A 10,000-nucleotide genomic window follows, 5' to 3' on the forward strand; every position below is an offset into this window, starting at 1 on the left:
CACGTGTGTAGAGAAACGCACTTTTACATTCATTACGGATCCACAAAGGGACAAAACGCCTCGATACGTAAACAAACACATCACACACTGTCGGCACGCGACAGCACAGAAACGGCTCTCACATGAGCGATCCTACGGCAATTCAGTTAGTAATCGCTTAGTCAAAATGTCCAAGATGTCATGAAGCTGAGAACATTCCAAGTGCAAGAGGTCGTTCTGAGTGTTCCGCTTACACCAAACGTGGTTCTGGAAATGACCGTAACCCGACACATCGACATCAAACTAAACACTGGCTGAAATTTGTTGTAACGTCTTAAATGTAAGCCAGAATTCTGAGTGTGCAGTAGATGGAATTAAGCTCCAGCAGTTACATTCCAAAATCTGATAGAAAGCTTCCCAGAAGAGCGACGGCTGCTGTAGATAAATCATATATATATATATGGACGGTTTTTATAATGTATAAGTCTGAAACCTGACACTTGTTCTTCATATATAACCAGACCCAGGAGGTTTCAGATGTCTGAGTGAGGGCCGAGACGTGGAGCGTTTGGTTTGTAGGTTTGGTCTGACTGAGCCGATCACGTGATTCTGAACTGAACGTTCCGCTGTTTTTATGACCGAATAAATAAACAGATCGTCTCGGCTCTTCAGGTTCAACAACCTGCCGTCGACACACAGTGATTCAGAGGCACTCAGCACAGAGAGATCAGAACCTGCTCCACCTAATATTTCTGTCCTCATACATCTCACCAACGTCCAGAAACTCTACAGATATAAATACATACAGCACTGTTACCTACTGTACACTACACAAGCCAAAATAGTGCACGGTAACACCGGTAACGCCCATATCACCGGTGCATGTGAGGGTGAGGGATCTATCAGATGTCGGGCTGATAGAGGTTTAAGCATAAAGACCTAAGAGACTTTGATCAGGACCAGATTGTTACGACCCATCGACTGGGTTGATGGAGGGACACGGTGTCTGGTACAGATCAACAGAAGATCTACTGTGGATCAAACTGCAGATGATTTTAATCCTGGTGACGAGGTGAATGTGGCACAATTCAGAGTCCCCATGCATCTCCTGTCAACTGTCCAAACCTCCTACAATGTACACGCTGTTATCAGAACTGGATTTCTGAGCTACAGAAGAAGGTCGACTGGTCCAAACAATCCAGTTTTCTCCAAGATCTTGAGGAGGAGATGAACCAGGACGCTCTGGAGGAGCTGCTGGTACCAGATACCACAGAAACCCTTCAGACATCTCGGCGGGTCGGAGAGGTTTTGACAGTAAAATCAGCAGCTGGTTTTAATGTTTTGGCTCATCGTTTTTATATTTTATATCTTTATATTAAAGCATTTAGAAACATTAATGCGTATTGATCAGATGTCAAACTGTCAGTTGTTGATAAATTCATTCTTTATCTGATTTAGAACCCAATAAAATAGTTTGTTCAATAGATAACAGTTATTAATGATTAAATCTTTAACAATTAAACGAATATAAATGTATTTTATAATAAACGTGATTATTATGATGTTTGTGACATGTTATATTTGCAGTATAATAATAGAAGAGCAGATAAAGACATGAATGAACATGGAACAATAATGAGAGGTTTGTACAGTTGATGAATATAAATAAATAGAATGATGCAGTAATGCTGGACTGCAGAAGGTGGATTGTTTCTGTACCATATGTCTGTACACAGAAACATGATTCACGATTTCAGCCAGATTAATGTTCACACAGCTAGAGAAGAACACTTTATCACACTAAATATCACCGTAAATACAGGAATTATGAGATAAACGTGAATATTTGATTAACAGATTATTAAATGAGATACAGAGCTGACGCTGGCTAGCTCAGGTTAGCATAACACATCCACCTCCACAGTGTTAGCATTAGCATTAGGCGCTGTACTCACACTGCCTCCATCTTTAATAATGATCTTTTTAGCGAGCAGGATGCTGCGGTTCAGCCGCTTCTTCTTCTTCTTATCTCCCGTCATCGTTAGCTAATATCCATCATTTACACTGCGGGGATACTGCCTGTTCCTCTTAGCTTAGCTTAGCTCTGTGTTAGCTTCTTTATTGACTGACTGATCCGCTCATGCACACCTGACTCACCCACTGTACACATCACACCCGCTTTCTGACACACACCTGTATTCCAAACATCCCGCCTACTCACACAGGATTGGCTCGCTGGATACAAATCTAGCCTTATGATTGGCCAGTAGAATTTCTACCCTCTGTAATGCGATTGGCTTCTAGGTTACACCTACTTCATCATGACTATTAATACATACTGTATATAAACCATACATTTTAAATGTACATATAAAATATAAATATTAAAATATTAATATTAAATAAGAAAAATAAATATAAATATTACAAAAATATGAATAAAGTATTAACAATAAGTAAAATTATAATATATAATATAATATAATACATTTATAAAAATTAATATAAATATAATTATAAAAGTTGCTTCTGATGTTGACAATAAAATAAAAAAGATAAAATGTATATTCAAAATATGAATAAAAAATTAAGAAAAAATTAAATACAGTATAATTATAAATATAATAAATACAATATGAATATGACTAATTATAAACGCTGCTGTTAATAAAAATATTAAATTTATATATTAAATAAATATAAATACTAAATAAGAAAAATAAAATATATTTATGAATATAATAAACACAAATACTAATATAAATATAATTAGAAATGTTGATACTAATGTTATGACAACAAAAATAGTTACAATAGTTCATAAATTATTCAAATTAATAAAAAATATCTTAATATAAATAAAAAACAAAAACATGAATAAAATATAATTATGCATATAATACATTATAAACTAATGAATATAATATAATAAAAAATGTTGCTGCTGTTATGACTTAATACAAATGATAAAATGTATGTATAAAATAAAAATAATATAATTATAGATATAATAAATGAAATATAAATATAACTATAATTATAAATGCTGCTATTGATAAAAATATTAAATGTATATATAAAATAAAAATAAATGTAAATACTAAATAAGAAAAATATAAACAAAATAAAATAATAAATACAATTATAAATATAAATATAATTAGAAATGTTGCTTCTAATGTTATGACTATAAAAACTGTATATATAAAAAATATAAATAAAAGGTCCTCCTCCAAAATTCCTGCTTTAAAGCTCGACTAAAGTTCGTTGCTGATCACATAAATGAAAAAGGAAAGACAGTACCATCTAAAAATCCAAAATTATACAATTAATATTTTGTGTAGAGTTTTATGGAATACTTATGTTCTGCCTTGGTGTTCTGGGTTTACTTTATCTTATCCTCCAGTAGGTGGATTGGTTACTCTTATTGCTCTGAATATGTAAGTATATAGGCAAGTGTGTGGGGTGGATTCATAGTAACTCCAAATACAGATGGGAAATAAATGAAATTAAAAATGTCTTTTATTCTGTATAAAATATAAAGTGTTATAGCTGATTGTTCGTTTTAACATTATTACACAGTAAAGTACAAAGATCAACATTATTACAGAGATTATTATGAACGGTGAGGATCTGCTGATGTTCCAGCTCCAGTGATGAGTTCCAGTCCTGATTGTTCACAGATATACTCAGGTAAAAAAAATCCAGTTTAATAATATCAACATAAACAATCATTACATTAATCATTAAACATCTTTATATACAACACTGTTCTCCTCACCACTCAAAATGATCTGATCAATTTAATCCCAGAGCGAGCTGGATGTAATCTGTGGCTCTAAATGGTTTTGAATAACTGTGTAATTAAAGCATCATGCTTCGGCTGTGCTGCCGACCTGGCCGGGCACCTTGACAGACACATTTGCTGAGACAGCAGGTCCTACTGTCTGGTCAAGGACTGAAGAATATAGCACGTACCGTGGTACACGCACTTTCCCTACGAGGCTGGCGTAAAGAAGCGGCCGGAGATATGAAACCTGTGGGAGAAGGCTGCGAGGGCACTGTGTGGAAGGTAGAGGTCGCCAGAGTGGACAGGAGACTCCAGCATATCCAAATTTGGTGCAAAAATAAGAAAATACAAAAATAAAAGCAGTTCTTTATCTTCAAATCATTAGCAAAAACAAAAGGCAGGAAGAAAAATTGGATCAGTGATGGGTGGTGGAGCATTCTCAGTACTGCAGTGACACTAACATGGTAATGTGCTGTTCTGTGTATGTAGGAGTGTAGCAGGTGCAGTAGTGTTGTTGGGTTTTTCTTCTCTTTATTAGGAACACGTACCCTGGAGTTCATCTTCCTCTTGTCATTTACATTTTCGGCATTTAGCAGACGCTTTCATCCAAAGTACTGTGACAGCATATTTCCCAAGCATTTGAGGGTTAAGGGCCTTGCTCAAGGGCCCAACAGTGGCAACCTGGAAGTGCTGGGGCTTGAACCAGCGACCTTTTGAATACTAGTCCAGTACCCTAACTGCTAGGCTACAACTGATAGTCATTTATCAGCGGACACTTTCTGATCACACCATACTGGTGGCTTGATATTTTTGGTCGACTCCAGCAAAGACACAGAGGTTTTTAAAAATCCCAACAACACTGCTGCACCTGCTACACTCATACATACACAGAACAGCACACACTAGCATGTCATTATTATGTTATTACCAGATTACGGTGTCGTAAATGTGCCATGAGAGGGGGTGTCAAAGTGTACAGAGCAACAGAGGAGCTACAGTCAGTACTTGTATACACACAGAAAGTTCATCCGTGTTTGATGTAGCTTATAAAACAATCACGGAACTAACGTACCAGATACGCAGGCTAAATTATACTATTAATGCTAGACAGCAAGCCGGGTTCTGCAGGAGCGCTAATAGCATCTTAGCGTCGTGTTAACCTCCTGATTTATAGGCTAATTTAATGTATACTATATTCTATACACTAATGGGAGCTAACTGTTATAGTCAGCTAGCTATTTATGTTTAGCTAATCCAGTTAAATCTGTGTTTGTGTTTGTGGTAACACTACACCACAAAATATGTTTAATAGCTTTTTAGGGAGCTTTGAGCTAGCTAGCTATTTGTTTTTAGCCACGGTACAAACCCGAGAGAGCTTCATTGCAAAGCTAACTGGCTTTTTAACAGTAAACAAACACAAGCTGAGTAGCGTTAGCAAAACAAAGCTGCGAAATTTTGCATTAGATGTAACCGTGGCAACAATGTCAGGTGACCTGTTGCTATGGTTACATAAAATGTCACAATGCAACAGCTGTGTTTCTCACCTCAGCAACACACAGGAGCCTCAGTTAGCGTTTGATGCTAACATAAATACGGTGTAATTTAAGGCGTTTGGAATGATTTTTTTTGGAACTGAACAGAACATCTGAGGTAAATGTTGATACTCTTAACAATTCTGCATCGTTTCCACTTTCGATCTGTGTTTACTTTCCTGAATAAATGAGTTATATGGCAATACGAGCTAGCTAAATGACTAGTTCCAGTTATTAGCAAACCTGTACTGCTTTCCAGTTGCCTAGCAACAGTGTGTTTATGGTTTCTAACCACCTAAACAGCATTAAGTCGCGTATTTAAACACAATCCAGTAAACAAAAATGACACCGATGGCGTGTCCATGCTAGCAGTACTGCTGCACATTGCGTAAGTCATCGGCGCAAATGTGTAGCTTCGGCTAGTTCAGCGCTACAGGTCGTCGTCTATGTAGGGAATGTCGAGGCTGATGACGCTTCCGCTGGGTTTTACAGCCTGGTTGCTAGCTGGCATAGCGGTCGATACGTAGCCATCGCGGACGCCACCGCCAGCCTGGACAGGACGTTTCTGCGGTTCCTTCGTATTCCACCGACCTGAAAAAATATATAAATATAATATATATATACATATATATACTCTGTATATATATATATATACATATAAATTCATATATACCATTAAGTCAAAGGTTTACATATATGCCTACATGATTCTCTGTGCCCATATAAATATGGCTAGCTTGAATGCACCGATTACACTGAGCCACAAGCGCTACAATGGAAAGGTGGTGCCAAGTGAAGGGCCAGCTGTAGCCTAGTGGTTAAGGTACTGGGCCAGTGAACAAAGGGTTGCTGGTTCAAGCCCCACCACTGCCAGGTTGCTGCTGTTGGGCCCTTGAGCGAGGCCCTTAACCCTCAGTTGCTCAGACTGTACACTGTCACAGTACTGTAAGTCACTTTTAGCATCGCTAAATGCTGAAAATTCTGAAAATGTAAATGAAGCCGTTTCTAAGCAACTACAGCACCTGGAACAGTGGTCGTTTTGCCAAGTTTGGAAAGAACAACTAAACTAGACCACATATGACACTGTTCACAGTCAAGCAAGCTTCACATCACGATGCACCTAAAGGCTGCCGGGCAAGAAAGAATCAAAGGCCAGCTGTAACCTAGCAGCTAGAGTACTGGATTAGTTATCAAAGCATCAATGGTTCAAGCCCCACTACTGCAAGGTTGCCACTGTTGGGCCCCTGAGCAAGGCCCTTAATCATCCATAGCTTAGAAAGCGTCTGCTAAATGCTAAACATGTAAAAGAAAAACTCTTCTGGAGGAGTCAGATGGAGTTATTCATCCACTGATCAGAATGTTTGGAGGAAAGATGATGAGAATTTAAACCCAACAACACTGTGTCTACAGTAAAGTGCGGCGGTGGTAGCACAAAGTGGACAAAATTACCCCGAACCATTTAAAGATTACATTCCTCAAGTCTTTGACAGAATTGGATGTTCTAGCAGGACCAGGTCTGGAATGAGATTCCCAAGGTCCTGACTTTTAAACTTTATCGAAAATATGTGGACGGCACTGGAAAGCTTACGTGAACAAACCCACAGACCCTGAACCTGTTACTGACCTTCTAACACCAGACTATCATCCAGCGGACTCTCCAGGCTGGCGATGGATTCGGAGTCCAGGGTCTCGTTATCGGACGCGTCCTGATCCAGCTCGGGGAGCCTGTACGCCAGCTTGTTCCTGAAACAGACATCAGTTAGTGCAGGGTGGGAACCGGAAAGATCTCAAATTAGGAAACGGAGGTGATTGAGCCACGCCCTGATTCAGCCTCATGTACTAGAGATGGGGATTCGAGTCTGTGACACACAGTGACTTCAGACTCGACTCGGACTCGTTTCAAATGACTCTGACTCGACTCGTCACTCGCAAAAAATGACTCGTGCACAACAAGTCAGCAACATTAGTTATGTGTGATAATTATATATATATATCTGATCCCACATCATTCTGATCATGTCATTTTCTGCTCTCTAATAATAATAATAATATTTATAATAATAATAATAATAACGCTCCGACTGTCTTAACCCACAACACACACAATGTGTAAATGTTCCAGCAGCTTCCGGTGTAGTGATGAAGCGTCGCTGCCTACTCCCTCCTTTGGATTGGAATCTCACTTAAAATGGTGGAATACCCTACGTAGTGCACTTCACTGGAACAGCCGGGGTGAATGGAACGCTCCTACAGAATCGGTGCTGATGGTTGAAAGACGCTTTCTGAACCAATCAGAGCTTCTGATTGTAATTGTTAGTAAGAAATGCTGTTATTTGCATTTATTCGGTTTGCGTCACACAGATGACGTGGTAATGAAACGCTCGATCGGCTTTCTAACCACTTCCTGTTTTACTTCACCACCGGGAAAAGTTTGGAGGTTTTTAATTATAAGCACATTTACAAAATAACGGATTCTGTTCATAACGGGACGCACGCTTATAAATGTAATAGCATCTGGAAGAACAGAAGCTAAGGTAAGCAGCGGTTATGATTGTTTTTGCCGTGTTTGGGATTTTGGCCGCTGTGCCGTGATTTATCGAGCGCTTTTGTTCTGTAATGAAAACAAAACGTATCAGTTGAAGCTTTTAACTGGAACCTTCTTGTTACAGAAATTACATTCATTTACACAATGAGGAGGAAAGTAAAGACACGAAGTAAAACGGCTAAATACACTCGCTAATCTGTCGTTGTTTTTATCTGAACTTACAGATTATTTCTTTATTTCTACTCTACATTTATAATATATGTTTTGTGTTTATTATATAGACTCGCGACTCGACTCGGACTCGTATTTTGTGACTTGTGAACATCTCTGTCATGTACATTCGATCAGAGGTCAGGGTCCCTGGTGCACGTGAAGCTGATGAAGCTGTGACTTACTTCTCATGTTTCAGAGACTTGATCCTCTCCATCAGCGTTTTCTCCTCGTCCATGACTGATTCATCCACCGGAGGAACGTTCAGCGTGTCCTTGGGATTCTCCAAAATCTAACAAACCAGGAGAAAGAACACGTGGTACAGAACGGACACGGAGACTGATACTAAAACCACTAATAATCTATACACAGATTATATAAATATGTATACGATAAAGCCAAAAGTATGTGGACACCATTCCTCTTCCAGCATGACTGTGCATAAACAAACTCCATTAAGAAATACTCAGAGTTTTGGTCTTGGAGGAACTCCAGTTGCCCTGACGTATCCCATCAACCACTGGCACAATGGAAATGAGCACAATTTGCCCCAGATAAGCTCATGATCAAGTGTCCACATACTTTTGTCTATACAGGGTCTGTGTGAAAACCTAGTGACCCGCCCTGCTCCCTCTACCTACAGGATTCTAATAAGACCTGAACTCATAAGGCAGATTATTTAGACACCGATTACGTCGCTGCAGTTTTAGCTTACTAAGCTAACACAGTTAGCATCAGGACGTTCAAACCGACACTAGCTAAGAATTTAGACACGCCCTCTTCTTAGGAGTGTAGGATGATGGGAAATGTGTCGGTGTAGACAGAGAGCTGGGGTTTCACACAGACCCGGTGTCTATAATCTTATTAGTTTATTATTATCATTATTTTACCGTGTTCTGTCTCCTCAGTTTGAGTTCCTTGATGGCGAGAGCTTCGGCGTGTTCCAGCTGCTGGATCTCCTTCATCTTCTCTTCATATCTCCTCATCTGCTCCAGGATCAGCACCTCCAAACACCTAAACACGTGGACGGATCCACCAGAAAAAAAAAACAGGACGTCCATGAACTAAAAGCTGCTGAAACAACGGTGGCGCTGACCACAGTCGAGTGAGCTTCACATTCCCCTGAGCCATGTAAAAAGCACTGATCCATTTCAGGGCACTCACCTGTTTACCTGCTCTCTCTTAATAATGCTTCATTTAGAATAACAAATCCACCTACTGGTATGTTTTGTGAGAGGTTAAAAGAGAAACAGGTAAATCCATACAAAGACACGAGACGTTTCCATAAATCTTTGGACAGAATAGAACCGTATGAATGCTGGAACACAGATGTGATTGTTCATCGTCAACCAGGCTTCACATGCACAGGAACCTCCAAACCCACAGTGATGTGAAGCTCACTCGACTGTGGACAGTGGTGTCTGTGTTCCAGCAGCCTCTACACACTGATCCATACTGACAAACCACGTCTATAATAATAAACGATGAATAAACGTATCTGGAGCTCACAGTGTGGTTTTGGGAAGATCTTTGAAGCTCAGCAGGGGGTCTGACATGTCGGCAGAACGGAGGATGCAGGGAGCAAAAACGATGGACAGGGCGTTACCCGACATCCGGTTATGCGGCTCCTCCTTCGCCACCCTGCGGGCGGACAGACAGACGGTGAGATGACGGTAAACACGTACAGAGTAAACACGGCATCATCTGAGCAGCTCACCTGACCAGGTGAAAGATCAGCCGCTCCAGAGTCCCGTAATTAGGAGCAGGAAGTTCCTCCAGCTTCCTGTAAATGGCTCGAAGCCTCTCCGATCTCTCTGGTATCTCTGCGTTACAGAAAGACGCGCGGCTGTTAGCTTCGTGCTAACGTAACAATAGAAGATTCATGCTCGTACACCGAGATTAAAATCATATCAGAGGTGAGGACTCGTACCGGCGGCGTACATG

The 10,000-nt window shown here is 39.8% G+C and overlaps 2 protein-coding genes across 3 annotated transcripts in view; both read right to left on the reverse strand.

Annotated features, from left to right (window-relative positions):
* mfsd14a2 (major facilitator superfamily domain containing 14A2) overlaps positions 1–2,114 on the reverse strand; it is an 18,231-nt gene extending 16,117 nt beyond the window's left edge. Inside the window, exon 1 of one of the 2 annotated variants that reach the window (XM_062993706.1) lies at positions 1,935–2,114. In XM_062993706.1, the coding sequence (XP_062849776.1) occupies positions 1,935–2,018 (84 nt within the window). In that variant the 5' untranslated portion in view covers positions 2,019–2,114. Of the gene's footprint in view, positions 1–472; positions 548–1,934 lie in introns of those variants that run through there. The other variant, XM_062993707.1, reaches the window with a different exon arrangement.
* Positions 2,115–3,483: 1,369 nt separating this feature from the next.
* myo9b (myosin IXb) overlaps positions 3,484–10,000 on the reverse strand; it is a 26,237-nt gene continuing 19,720 nt past the window's right edge. The window contains exons 19-25 of the mRNA XM_062992821.1: positions 9,987–10,000; positions 9,774–9,879; positions 9,566–9,697; positions 8,947–9,070; positions 8,242–8,348; positions 6,926–7,044; positions 3,484–5,892 (exon numbers count right to left, since the gene is read on the reverse strand). The exon at positions 9,987–10,000 is cut by the window's right edge and continues 115 nt beyond it. Of these exons, the coding sequence (XP_062848891.1) occupies positions 5,732–5,892; positions 6,926–7,044; positions 8,242–8,348; positions 8,947–9,070; positions 9,566–9,697; positions 9,774–9,879; positions 9,987–10,000 (763 nt within the window). The 3' untranslated portion in view covers positions 3,484–5,731. The remainder of the gene's footprint in view (positions 5,893–6,925; positions 7,045–8,241; positions 8,349–8,946; positions 9,071–9,565; positions 9,698–9,773; positions 9,880–9,986) is intronic.

The sequence above is a fragment of the Trichomycterus rosablanca genome, chromosome 4 (genome assembly GCF_030014385.1).
Source record: "Trichomycterus rosablanca isolate fTriRos1 chromosome 4, fTriRos1.hap1, whole genome shotgun sequence".
Classification (NCBI taxonomy): domain Eukaryota; kingdom Metazoa; phylum Chordata; class Actinopteri; order Siluriformes; family Trichomycteridae; genus Trichomycterus; species Trichomycterus rosablanca.